We start from the raw sequence: 14,409 nt of genomic DNA on the forward strand, positions 1-14,409 counted from the left end.
AATGATTCACGATTTGAAGTCCCGATCTGAATCAAATGATTCGCGAACCCACTCTGAAGTCCCGATCTGAATTAAATGATTCGCGAACCCACTCTGAAGTCCTGATCTGAATCAAATGATTTGCGAACCAACTCCGAAGTCCCGATCTGAATCAAATGATTCGCGAACCAACTCCGAAGTCCCGATCTGAATCAAATGATTCACGAACCAACTCCGAAGTCCCGATCTGAATCAAATGATTCACGAACCAACTCAGAAGTCCCGATCTGAATCAAATGATTCGCGAACCAACTCTGAAGTCCCGATCTGAATTAAATGATTCGCGATTTTAAGTCCCGTTCTGAATCAGTGGATTCACGATTTGAAATCCCGATCTGAATCAAATGATTCGCGAACCCACTCCGAAGTCCCGATCTGAATTAAATGATTCGCGAACCCACTCTGAAGTCCTGATCTGAATCAAATGATTTGCGAACCAACTCCGAAGTCCCGATCTGAATCAAATGATTCGCGAACCAACTCCGAAGTCCCGATCTGAATCAAATGATTCACGAACCAACTCCGAAGTCCCGATCTGAATCAAATGATTCACGAACCAACTCAGAAGTCCTGATCTGAATCAAATGATTCGCAAACCAACTCTGAAGTCCCGATCTGAATTAAATGATTCGCGATTTTAAGTCCCGTTCTGAATCAGTGGATTCACGATTTGAAATCCCGATCTGAATTAAATGATTCGCGAACCCACTCCAAAGTCCCGATCTGAATTAAATGATTTGCGAACCCATTTCGAAGTCCTGATCTGAATTGAATGATTCACGAACCAACTCCGAAGTCCCGATCTGAATCAAATGATTCACGAACCAACTCCGAAGTCCCGATCTGAATCAAATGATTCACGAACCAACTCCGAAGTCCCGATCTGAATCAAATGATTCACGAACCAAATCAGAAGTCCTGAACTGAATCAAATGATTCGCAAACCAACTCTGAAGTCCTGATCTGAATCAAATGATTTGCGAACCAACTCCGAAGTCCCGATCTGAATTAAATGATTCGCGAACCCACTCTGAAGTCCTGATCTGAATCAAATGATTTGCGAACCAACTCCGAAGTCCCGATCTGAATCAAATGATTCGCGAACCAACTCCGAAGTCCCGATCTGAATCAAATGATTCACGAACCAAATCAGAAGTCCTGAACTGAATCAAATGATTCGCAAACCAACTCTGAAGTCCCGATCTGAATTAAATGATTCGCGATTTTAAGTCCCGTTCTGAATCAGTGGATTCACGATTTGAAATCCCGATCTGAATTAAATGATTCGCGAACCCACTCCAAAGTCCCGATCTGAATTAAATGATTTGCGAACCCATTTCGAAGTCCCGATCTGAATTAAATGATTCACGAACCAACTCCGAAGTCCCGATCTGAATCAGATGATTCGCGAACCAACTCTGAAGTCCCGATCTGAATTAAATGATTCGCGATTTTAAGTCCCGTTCTGAATCAGTGGATTCACGATTTGAAATCCCGATCTGTATCAAATGATTCACGAACCAACTCTGAAATCCCGATCTGATTCAAATGATTTGCGAACCCACTCCAAAGTCCCGATCTGAATTAAATGATTTGCAAACCCATTTCGAAGTCCTGATCTGAATCAAATGATTCGCGAACCAACTCTGAAGTCCTGATCTGAATTAAATGATTTGCGATTTTAAGTCCTGTTCTGAATCAGTGGATTCACAATTTGAAGTCCCGATCTGAATCAAATGATTCGCGAACCAACTCTGAAGTCCCGATCTGAATTAAATGATTCGCGAACCCACTCCAAAGTCCCGATCTGAATTAAATGATTTGCGAACCCATTTCGAAGTCCTGATCTGAATCAAATGATTCGCGAAACCCACGCCAAAGTCCCGATCTGAATTAAATGATTTGCGATTTTAAGTCCTGTTCTGAATCAGTGGATTCACAATTTGAAGTCCCGATCTGAATCAAATGATTTGCGAACTCACTCCGAAGTCCCGATCTGAATTAAATGATTCGAGATTTGAAGTCCCGATCTGAATCAAATGATTTGCGAACTCACTCCGAAGTCCCGATCTGAATTAAATGATTCGAGATTTGAAGTCCCGATCTGAATCAATGGATTAACGATTTGAAGTCCCGATCTGAATCAAAAGATTCGCGAACCAACTCCGAAGCCCCGATCTGAATTAAATGATTCACGAACCAACTCCGAAGTCCCGATCTAAAACAAATGACTCGCGATACGCAAAGTTCCTATCTGAATGAAATGATTCGCGATTTAAAGTTCCGATCTGAACCAAATGATTCACGATTTGAAGTCCCGATCTGAATCAATGGATTCGCGATTTGAAGTCCCGATCTGAACCAAATGATTCATGATTTGAAGTCCCGATCTGAATCAAATGATTCGTGATTCGCGATCCGATTGGAGCCCCATTTCACCAGTCACCGATCTGAATCAAATGATTAGCTATTTATAATCATTGACATGATTTGAAGTCCCGATCTGAATCAAATCATTCGTGATTCGCGATCCGATTGGAGCCCCATTTCACCAGTCACAGTACTTGTAGCTATTTATAATCATTACAAGCAATGTGTAAATTCGAAAATGAATGTCTCTTTTAATTTGAGTAGTGAATCACTTGAGCTAAATGATCGAAGTCACGAGTTTGAATCAGTTGGAGCGCAAATGACTCACTCAAATGATTCAGTTTATCAGTTCCTCTTTTCAGTTATGTTTATATGACACTGTCAGTACTACTGGCTCGCTAATTTTGTCACATTAACTGAAATAAGTGAAAAAGTATTGTGTGATTTTTTTCATGAACAAATATGTGCTTATTGATCAAATTAAACACTCACAATGTCTTTCAGTAATTCAAGAACTTTTTAAGTAGGAGCATTGCTATTTTCAGGTGTTTTCCAGGCCTTACATTTAAAAAAAAGTCAAATTCAAGTACTTCAAGCTCCTTGCACGAACGCTGTCGTGAGTTCAGCTGCAGATGAATTGAGAAAGTGCCAACAGCAGTGATCTGTGGTTCCTCATGACAGCAGAAGGCAGTGTTCAATCTGACGTCTGCAGGAGCGTCTCGCATCTTCAGCATCCTGTCAGAGGAGCCCAGAGGAACCGGACGCTCAGAGCCGCAGGATGGTAAGATCATCTCGTCCGTTTCTGTCAGATCTGACTGCACGAATAACATGTCTGAGTCTCAAAGCGTCGAGTTCGAGAGCTGCTTTACGACTTTACTTTAGTTAAAACAGGAAGCGACGCGTTACAGCACAGCAAAACACACTTCCTGTCCTCGATCTCGCGAACGAGCCGTTATAATGGCCATAATTCAGTCTGAGAGAATGCACGCTTCCTTTTGCCGTAAGAACTGTGAATGCAGTGTGAAGTTAAAGATGTTCAGCGAGTGTGGGGTTTGTTTCTTCAGTCGAGTTCTCTGGTCGTGTGCGAGGTGGACGTCGGTCTGCAGGAGAAGCTCAAGAAGTTCCGCTTTCGTAAGGAGACCAACAACGCAGCCATTCTGAGTGAGTCTGACGCGCCGTCAATCTGTGCGAATGATCGTGATTTTCTCAGACGCTCATTCAGCTCTTGTGTTCCTCAGTGAAGATCGATATGGAGAAGCAGCTGGTGGTGCTGGAGGAGGAATATGAGGTCAGTGTCACCTCTGTGCTGCTCTGATGGTCAGGAGGTCAAAGGTCATCTCACCTGTGTGTGTGTTTGTGTGTGTTTCAGAACATCTCTATGGATGAACTCAGAGAAGAGCTTCCAGAGCGTCAGCCTCGATATCCTCACCCAACCACGCCCACAGCTTTACTTATACATGCACTTAGTCGATTTCATTACTGATAACTAAAACGAAAACTGAAACCAGAAAAACTGTTTTTTGTTAACTGAACATTTACAAAAATCTTCACCTAATTCATTTTATTTCAGCTCATTTTCATTTAGTTTAACTTTAAATACTAAAATAAGTACAACTAAAACAAATAACAACATATAAAAATATACCATATTTAAAAATGGAATAATAAGAAAATGAAAATGTAACTAAAATTAAACGAAAAACATAAAATACAACACATTTAACTAGACATGTTTAAAGAAGAAACTAATGAAAATCACAAAACAACAAAATTACTAAAATGTAAAATGAAACCAGAAAATACGTAATTAGTGCTGTCAAACGATTAATCACGATTAATCGCATCCATAAGTTTTTGTTTACAGAATTTATGTGTGTGTCCTGTGTATGTTTATTATGTATATATAAATATACACACATGCATGTATATATTTAGGAAAAATATGTTTATCAATTATATGAATATAAATATATACATGTAAATACATATTTTCAAAATATTCACTGTATGTTTGTGTATTTATATGTACATAATAAATATACACACATATATTATGTAAACAGAAACTTTTATTTTGGATGTGATTAATTGTTTGACAGCACTACATGAAATACAATAAAATGTTTTGAAAATTTTAACTTCTTTGATCAAGTTGCCAAAGCAAGATTGTTAACTGAAACTGAAAACATGAAAAACTTTTTTTGTTACCTGAACATTAACAAAATGTTAAACTAATTTATTTGATTTCAGCTCATTTTAACTTTACGTACTACAATAACTACAACTAAAACCGAAATGAAAGATATATCTATAAACTAATAAAATGACAAAAACACACAACAAAATGATAAAACACTTAACTAAAATTTAATCAAAAACATAAAATAACTGAAATAAAATAAACTTTAAATGTAATTAAAATGTCAAAGATGCAACTTTATTTCAACTACACTGTAAAAAATAAAAAACAATTTTTTGAGTCGGCTTAAAATAATTTGTTACCCTACTGCCTTAAAATTTTAAGAAAATTTTAATAAGTTTATTGAACTTGAAATGTTAAGTTGTACTAAGTAACAACTTAGATATTTGTGTTTGCTAAACTGAACAGATGGGTAAGTAACCCAGCTGCCTTAAAATTTTAAGTTGATTCAACTCAAATATCTAAGTTGTCACTTAGTATAATTTGACATTTCAAGTTGAATAAACTTTTTTTGAGTTGACTGAACTTAAAATTTTAAGGCAGCCAGGTTACAAATTATTTTAAGTTGACTCAACAAATTGTTTTTTACAGTGTAGTTGTCAAGGCAAATTTAGTTAAACATGAAGTACTGAAATAAGTAACTAAACTTGAAATAAAAATAAATAAATAATAAATATATTTTTTACACTAAAATAAAAATGATGTAGACATTTCAAAAACAAACACTTTTTAGAAAAAAATACCAAAGACACAACAAAATTACAGAGACTAAAATTGAAACCTGAAAACCTCAAAAAATAAAAACTATAGTTTGCATTATAAAAAAAACTCTGTACAGTAAAAGCCTGTAACAGTATCTTGGTGATACTAAAATAGTGTGTTGAGTAGTGTGTGTGTGTGTGTGTGTGTGTTTTCTTTAACTCAGTTGCACGTATATCGTGTACAGTTATAAACTGACCCACGGTGACGGACGGGTGTCGTATCCGCTCTGCTTCATCTTCTCTAGTCCTGTGGGTGAGTACAGACTTGTGCACTGATCTGAGAGCAGTTCTGCCGCACTAGGTCACTGTTTGTGTGTTTGATGTTATTCTGATCTCTGTCAGGCTGTAAACCGGAGCAGCAGATGATGTACGCCGGCAGCAAGAACAGGCTGGTGCAGTCGGCAGATCTCACCAAGGTCGGGGGTCGAGCACAGGCTCTTGTGTTTGTCACGTGTTACGTAAATGGTCAAATGGCCGATTATAGAAGCGATATAATTGGACCAGATGAGCTGCATATGAAAAAAACACTCATCAAAGTTATGGACAAATGTTATGAAGTAGAATTAATAGAATGTTTGATGTTGTTGGACTTTATTGTTTCAGAGCATTCGTGAGTATTTTTGATGGCATTGCTGTTGACACTGATTCATAAAGCTGTAAATCTTTTCTCTCGCTGTAGATCTTTGAGGTTCGCAATCCAGACGACCTGACCGAAGAATGGCTGAAGGAGAAATTGTCATTTTTTCGCTAAATTGTGAACGGCATCAGGAAATCACTCACAACTGATCTCTGTTCAGAGTGAGAACTGTTTCCTGTTTTAAATATTTCATCATAATTCTTGCTCTTTTTTCATTTTGTGTATTATGTAAGACATTGTGCCTGTAAATCTGGAGAAACTGTTTTTCAAGTGTGTGAATCAACATCATATAAATCACGTCTCAATCTCAGAGTGTTTGGTGATTTTTAGTGCATGGACCGGTGTTGTGGGTACACCATGAAAAAACGATTTGAGTCAACTTAAAATAATTTGTTATCCTGCTGCCTTAACATTTTAAGTTCAGTCAACTCAAGAAAAGTTTAGTCTAACCTGAAATGATATTTGAGTTCATTCAACTTAAAATGGTAAGGCAGCTGGGTAACAAGCCCAGCCTTTGAGTTTAACAAACCAAATTTTTGTTTAGTCAACTTAAAAACCCAAGTTTTCACTTAATACAAGTTAACATTTGTAGATGACTAAACTTAAGTTGACCGAACTAAAAATGTATTTTTAAGTTGACTCAAAAAAATTTTTTTTTAGTGTAATGAATTACAAGTAATGTGAGTTACAATATCAGATTACTTTTTCTTTTTTCCAAGTAACTAGTAAAGTAATGCATTACTTTTAAATAGTTTGTTTTCCCATTTATAGACTGTGAATATGCATTTACTCATCTCACTTGCAAAAAAAAAAAGATTTAGTATTCACCAAAATGAATTAAAATTGAAATGCAACTCAGAATATAACACAAACCTACAATAATTAAATGTGTAAATAACACAAATATCCTTTATGTATTTAACCCCATTTCCTTTAACAATGTCTTTGCTGCTGACCTTTAATGATCCAATTCAACCACAATAAAAATGAGCAAAATTGACTTCAGATAAACATTTGTGCTTCATTTTTTAACTCCTGAAGTTTCTTGTCCTGTTTTCTAGTGTAGATGTGAGTTTACTTTTCCTTCAGCCTGAGGCTGATTCATTTTACTTTTTGGTGTGAAAGAGCTTTTACATTTGCTTAAAATAGAACTTTTTATATTAAAAACAAACAAGCAAGACCTGCCTAGATTTAAAATGTAACGCAAAAGTAACACAAAAGTAACGCATTACTTTCCATAAAAAGTAACACGATTAGTTACTTCTTTACATTACAATATTGTAATGCATTAGTTTTAGAAGTAAATTTCCCCAACACTGTGTACGACTCCAGTCACATTCACTTCTAGAAAACAAACCAAATCATTGTTTATTTACAATGTTTACACTGTAATGAGAGAAAACTACGGAAAAAGATGCTCACTAATAAGCGATTCGCTCAGTCCATGATGAAAAAGCAGAGAAATAAAAGAGGAACATCAAACACCAAATGAAAACTCAAATGACAAACCAGTCATTCAGTTCATGTCTCACATCAACATCTATCACAGATCGCAACACACACACACACACACGTCGAATCAATCTCACACGTCCAGGTCAAGCAGAATTGGATTTGAATGGGGGTGAAGAGAGAGCTGGACAGGACATTCACCCTAAAACCTTCAGAGACACAACAGAGACAGAGATCTGAGTTCACAACAGGAAACAGCACGAGTGCTGCAGCTGCTGGTGGGCGGGGCCGAGCGTGACGTGCCGGCGTCTCAATCGCTGTCGCTGGCGTCGCTGGAGTCGGACGCTCTCTCGCTGCCGCTGTGCTGGACGCTGCTGCTGTTGCTCCTCGCTCTTCCTCCCTCATCATCCTCGCTGTCGTCGTCGCTGCCGAAAATCTCCTCCTCGTCTCGCGCCTGCCGGTCCTCGCCGCTCTCGCTGCCGCTGCTCTTCCTCTCGCGCCGCTTACCGCCCTCTTCATCCTCCTCCTCCTCCTCCTCTTCGTCGGCGGGCCTCTCCTCATCCTCGCGTTCGGACTCGCTCTCGGAGTTGTCCGAGTCGCTGCCCTTCTCACGCTCCTCACCTGAGCACGGGAACACAGAGCGTTATATCACAATAACACACACACACACAGGAGTACAACATAAAGGTGTTTGTGTTACCAGAGTCCTGCAGGTCTTTCTCCATGTCCAGCTCCTCCTCTTCATCTTCAGGCTCGTGATTCTCCAGCTGAGCCTTGCGGGCCTCCTGCTCACACACACACACACACACACAGATCAGTGACTGTGCTCACGTTCACATCATTTACAATCTGCCGTGCAAATAAACTTCATCTGCCGTTTATAGCAGCACATTTATGAGTCCCTGCTGCTGATCTGAGATCAGATGAATGTGATGTGAGATGTGAACTGACCTGAGCCTCCAGCTCCTTCTCGTTCATATCTCTGTGTTTACACACCAGCACAGCGTTTGTAGACGACTGAGCGCCAACCTTCGCTCGCCGCTTGCTCAGACGTACCCTAAAACACACACACGGTCAGTAACACACACTCAGACACAGTGGGCGGAGCCGTCTGTGTGACTGACAGTTACCTGGTCTCCAGCTCGTTGTAATAAACCCCGTCTCCGTCTCTGAAGATGAAGAAGTAGTTCTCCTCGTATCCTTTACTGGCCTTGTTCTTCACGTTCCAGTTGTACTCACGAGCAATTTTATAATCATACCTGCGCACACGCACGCACACACACACACACCAGTGTTGTTTTAGTAACATAGTGATACAATGTTTGTATTTTAGTTACATTTTTGTCATATATATATATATATATATATATATATATATGTCAAAGACAAAAGAGGGTTTAAGCATGAAAACAACGTGTGTAATACTGCTTTAAATTGTTGTTGTTTTTCGAAAAAAATAAATATCATACTTTTTTCCCTAATTTACAGAAGACACCCACTAAAATGTCATTTCAGTGTAACAATCTTGTCAAGCATATTTACAACAAAAATGAATTCATGACATATTAAGATGAATTACTTTCACCCCAAACACTATTCAGATGTAATTCTACATTTTTAACATTTGCCACTATTCTAGGTTTTGCCCATTTGTCAGTAAATTTTTCACTAATTTAAATAACAATGTAACATTATTGCAACCAAATTTTGACATTTTATTCTCCAAAAAATTATTTGAAACCTTAAAAGTAGACACTTTACTTACATTTAATGTGCTTTCTATGGACATAAAATCACTGTTGTAAATTTCTTTTAATGTGGACATCTTAACATCTTTGAATCATTTATATATATAAATAAATATATGTTTTTTTTCTTCCTTTTTTAGGTATTTTTATGAAAGATTGTGGGATAGAAAATAAAAAAGGTAACTTTTTTTTAATCTCACAATTCAGGCTTTTTTTCCTCAGAATTGCAAGTTACAAACTTAAAATTGCAAGATAAACTCAATTGTGAGATATGAACAGAATTTATTTCTGAGAAGTCTAAATTGTGAGATATAAAATCACAACTGTGAAGAAAAAAAAAACCTTCATTTGTGCATAAAATTTACCTTACATTTTTCATTTTAATTTTTAATTTAAAGCATTTATCAGAAATGCTTTGTAAACTTCAGATTTAAGAGTTGAACATCTTGTTAATGAATTTCAATCTTCTTCAACACACTATTTACAGATTCATTAACATTGATGTTGCATGCTTGTTTACAATTAGCATAAACCCAACTATTAACTGCAACGATGTGAATTACGTGTTAATAGAATTTACTAATGTTGTTATTATATATTTTTAGTGTTATCAAAACTCTCTCATCAGTCTGTCTGCATTTTGCGAACCCAGTCACTCTGAATGTGCATGTTGATGTTGATTGTGCTGTGTTTGATAAATGAGTCTTACACTTCATCAGGCATGTACTCCATATCCTCCTCCACGTCTCTCTTGCGTTTGCGCATCGTGTCCTCGTTAGGCAGGAAGTACGCCACGAACTGATTTCCTTCCTCGTCCATCATACCCCTGAACACACACACAGATATATTTGTCAACTCAGCATCATCAGTTTAGCTAATATCAGGCCTGTTTTGCAGCACTTGGTCTGGCGTGGGGATTCACACACACACACACACACCTGATCATGGCCTGTGACATCATGTCCACTCCCGCCGGTCCAGAAACATCTTTAGGCGCCGGATCAGAGTCGAAGATGACTTGAGCGCACGGATTAATCCACATCTGTGAGGACAGACGGAGAGACGTGAGCGCTGAACGCAATAAGCAACATAATGTAAGTTTGTGTCAGTGTGTGAGAGACCTTGAAGTCTGGGAAGACGGGCAGAACCTCCACCGGCGTGACTCTGGGTTTGCTGTAATGCTGAGCAATCTGGAAGATTCCAACAGAAGAATGAATCAGAAACACATCAGACTCATGCTGACGTCACACGTGTGTGTTCCGTGTGCACTCACGGATTTCTGTGCATCTTCAAACGTCTTCTCAATGGCCGCGATCTGACTGTCTCTGTCTTTGTAGATCTCCTCCTCTGTGAACTGCTGCTTCACGGACACACCGATCCTACGAACACACACACACACGGGTCACATGATGATCAGCGCGTCATACTGAGAGCTCAGACTGATCGGTGGCGTCTCACTCACTTGACTTCCACCTTCTCGTTGGAGACGCCGTATCTGTTGAACTCGGTGGAGATGTACTCCGTCTTCCTCATCCACGGCACCACCTTCGCGTGCTGCTGGGACCTGAACACACACACACACACACACACACACACACACAGGTCAGAGTCAGTGCTGGGGGTCAAAGGTCACAGGAGAACACGTTTCTGTGCTGAAACGATTCTCTCGCACCTCTTTGAGCTCGACGGAGCCTGGATTTCCTCCTCCAGCAGTTTCTCGTCAGCAGGATCCAACAGAACTGAAACACACAGGTCGCCTTTATAGCACTTTATACAGTACAGATTGATTCAAAGCAGCTTTGCAGTGTTGTAAAATTGTCACATTTGATAAATGTCATGAGTGTTTCGTCTCACTGTTGGGGTCGATGCGGTACGTATCGGGATTGATGAGGTCGATGGTGACGCCCAGATCCGGTTCGGTGAGCAGCTCGTGTTTGTGTTGTTTCTCCAGCGACGTGGCTTTGTACTGCACAAACCTGCAACGAACAGCACACGTTCAATGCAGCACATCCCAGCAGCCCCTCAGAGACAAACCGAACGGCAGATGATCGTCAGAGCCGCACCTGTGCTGATCAAACGGATACGTGATGAACTTCGGATCGAACGGGATATCCGGAAGACTGTTTCCATACTTCACTCTGCACACGACGCCAGACCTGCAGCACAGAAGAGCTTAAACACACCACTGTTTCCAAACAGGTTTCCATCTGTCAGTCAAACGGATAGCCCCGCCCCACTCTCACATGATTGGCTGAATCAAGTTCACATGCAGAAAACAACATCGCTCAAAAAAACATCAATTTTCACATGATCCTTCAGAAATCATTCTAAAATGCTGATCTGCTGCTCAGGAAACATTTCCGATTATTATTATCAGTATTTAAAACAGCTGAGTTTAAAACAGCATTTTTTTGAGAAAGTAATTATAGAAATTAATACTTTTATTTTAGCAAGGGTGCTTTTAAATTATTTAAAAATGACGTTAAAGACATTTATAAAGTTACAAAAGATTTCTATTTCAGATAAATGCTGTTCTCCTGAACGTTCTAGTCAAAGAAACCTGAAAAAACTCTACTCAGCTGTTTTCAACATAATATTTAATAATAATAATAATAATAATAATAATAAATGTTTCTTGAGCAGCAAATAAGAATATTAGAACGATTTTCGAAGGATCATGTGACTGGAGTAATGATGATAAAAATTCAGCTTTGAAATCACAGGAATAAATTACATTTTAAAATATATTCAAATACAAAACAGTTATTTAAAATAGTAAAATATTTCACAATATTACTGCTTTTGCTGTACTTCGGATCACATAAACGCAGGCTTTGTTGAGCAGAAGAGACTTCTTTGAAAACATTAAAAATCTTACTGTCCAAAAACTTTTGACTGGAAGTGTAACAATAAAAAAAGCATATTTTACATTAAAAATATGGAACTTTTAGAGGTAAATAACTAAAAAAAAAAACAATCAAAAATCACAAAAAAAATGCATAATTGATCATTTAATATTATCGAAGATAGTGATGTGACATTTATTAAAAAACGAAGGTCTCAGATCTGATCCTGTTTCCAAACAGGTTTCCATCTGTCAGTCAAATCGACAGCCCCGCCCCACTCTCACGAGATTGGTCGAGTCATAAGCTGATCTGCAGATCACTCAAACACTAAACTCACTGTACCAATTCACACACCATCCACACTAAGTAGCACTTAAGAAAACGAATGTTGAATACTATTTAGGGTTGATAGTATGTGAATGTTGAACATGAACACTGACACACATCATCATCATCATCATCATCAGTACCTCTCTGGGACGCTTCTGTGAGCTGAACTCCTGCAGAAACACAAAACACACGTTACACACTTCATGAAGCACACTAACACTCAGATGAAGCACACTAACACTCAGATGAAGCACACTAACACTCAGATAAGACACGACCAGCGCACAATACCGATCTATAGTGTCTGTAATTAAACATAACAGAGTTATTAGCGTGATAAAGAGTTGTCTAAGTGAATGTGCGTGTGTTTTAGTGATCAGATGTGCTGTATTCCGTGTTTGTGTCATCATATCTGTGTGTTTTTATCGAAATGTCTCTCACCGGTGTCCGTCCTCGCGCTGCGCCTGCGTCTGTATTGTAGGAGCCATGGTGGAGAAAATAAACGCGCTTCTCCACGCAAATTATTAATAAACAGCGACGAAACGCAGAAATAAAGAGTTATAAATCGGTTTATCGACAGAAACAACAGCAGCGCGCTCGTGTGTGTGCGACTTCCGCCCCGCACCGTCTGCTGAAGGACCCCGCGCGGGAGAAGCGGCTGCCCCGACCAGCGCCTGCATCAAACACATTCGCACAAAATCAAATTACATCAACTCTGTACGTGTATTCATGCATTTATACATTTATATAATGACGCATATCACTATATAATAATCTCGTGCAGTTATATGAACAGATGTGTTATTTCAGTAGAGTAAATGTAAGTAAACACACGGATGTGTCAGAATTTCCAAACTTTTCCCACATCGCGATGTTTGTTTTAAAGTGACTTTTAATGCATTTGTTTTGCTTTCAGTTAGTTCTGTTATTCCATTGTGTTATTTCGTACAGTAGAGAAGGAAATGTTCAACATTAGAAACAAATGTATGAACGCACGTGATTTAACAACAAAACGTATTTATAAATACTGTTAAAGTTGTTCTTTGTTATTCACACAATATAGTGCATTACAGTTTTTTTCAACTGCTTACACACATTTTCAAAACTTTACACACAAATCTAAGAACTGCACACACAAAATGTAAAATGGCCCACGTCTCTTGCAGAATGAAGCACTGCATTCAAAATATCACAAACTCGTCTCAAAAGCAAACATTGGAAACACCTTTGCCATAATATTATATTTTTGCATATATCATATACACATTCAAAACCTAAAGCTCTTCTTTCATGAGCTCCTGTGTATATTTCTGTACAAGAATGAAAGTAACTGGCAGAAAAATTCACAGTAAACAAGAAAGCAAGATTGAAATTTTTTACTGTAAGCATTTGTGGTTGTGAATAAAGTATCACACAGTACAAAAGAAAAGAAATACACAACCAGTCAAAAGTTTTCGAACAGTAAGATAATTGTTTTTTAAAGAAGTCTCTTCACCAAGCCTGCATTTATTTGATCCAAAGTAGGGCAAATACAATATATTTTTTAAATTATTCTTACTATTAAAAATAATTGTTTTATATTTTAATAAATTTAAAATGTTAAAAACAGCTTTTCAGGTTTCTTTGATGAATAGGAAGTTCAGAAGAACAGCATTTATCTGAAATAGAAATCTTTTGTAACATTATAAATGTCTTTATCCTTACCTTTGATCACTTTAAAGCGTCTTTAAATAAAATTATTAATTTCTATATATTTTTTTTTTTTCTATCAATTTTTTTTGATTCATCAAAGAATCCTGAAAAAATTTACTCAACTGTTTTAAATATTTATAATAATAATAAATGTTTCTTGAACAGCATATTAGAATGATTTCTGAAGCATCATGTGACACTGAAGACTGGAGCAATGATGCTGTAAATTTAGCTTTTTGTATAGATTACAATATATTACTTTTAAAATATATTCAACTATAAAGCAGTTATTTTAAAAAGTAAAAATATTTTACAATATCACTGCTTTTGCTGT

The 14,409-nt window shown here is 37.8% G+C and overlaps 2 protein-coding genes across 2 annotated transcripts; one reads left to right on the plus strand and one right to left on the minus strand.

Moving 5' to 3' along the window:
* Positions 1-3,026: 3,026 nt before the first annotated feature.
* gmfg (glia maturation factor, gamma) lies at positions 3,027-6,317 on the plus strand. Its single transcript, XM_051129697.1, has 7 exons — positions 3,027-3,190; positions 3,474-3,570; positions 3,648-3,697; positions 3,779-3,828; positions 5,541-5,623; positions 5,713-5,786; positions 6,050-6,317. The coding sequence occupies exons 1-7, from the start codon at positions 3,188-3,190 to the stop codon at positions 6,119-6,121; spliced, it is 429 nt and encodes a 142-aa protein (XP_050985654.1). The 5' UTR covers positions 3,027-3,187; the 3' UTR covers positions 6,122-6,317.
* Positions 6,318-6,806: 489 nt separating this feature from the next.
* Positions 6,807-13,033, minus strand: paf1 (PAF1 homolog, Paf1/RNA polymerase II complex component). Its single transcript, XM_051129696.1, has 14 exons — positions 12,825-13,033; positions 12,524-12,553; positions 11,271-11,363; positions 11,062-11,183; positions 10,880-10,946; positions 10,670-10,771; positions 10,481-10,586; positions 10,329-10,397; positions 10,146-10,249; positions 9,917-10,033; positions 8,590-8,718; positions 8,411-8,516; positions 8,160-8,244; positions 6,807-8,080 (listed from the first exon to the last, which is right to left on the minus strand). Exons 1-14 carry the CDS (start codon positions 12,869-12,871, stop codon positions 7,770-7,772), a joined length of 1,488 nt encoding a protein of 495 aa, XP_050985653.1. The 5' UTR covers positions 12,872-13,033; the 3' UTR covers positions 6,807-7,769.
* Between the last annotated feature and the right edge of the window lie 1,376 nt (positions 13,034-14,409).

The sequence above is a fragment of the Labeo rohita genome, chromosome 15 (assembly GCF_022985175.1).
Source record: "Labeo rohita strain BAU-BD-2019 chromosome 15, IGBB_LRoh.1.0, whole genome shotgun sequence".
NCBI lineage: Eukaryota > Metazoa > Chordata > Actinopteri > Cypriniformes > Cyprinidae > Labeo > Labeo rohita.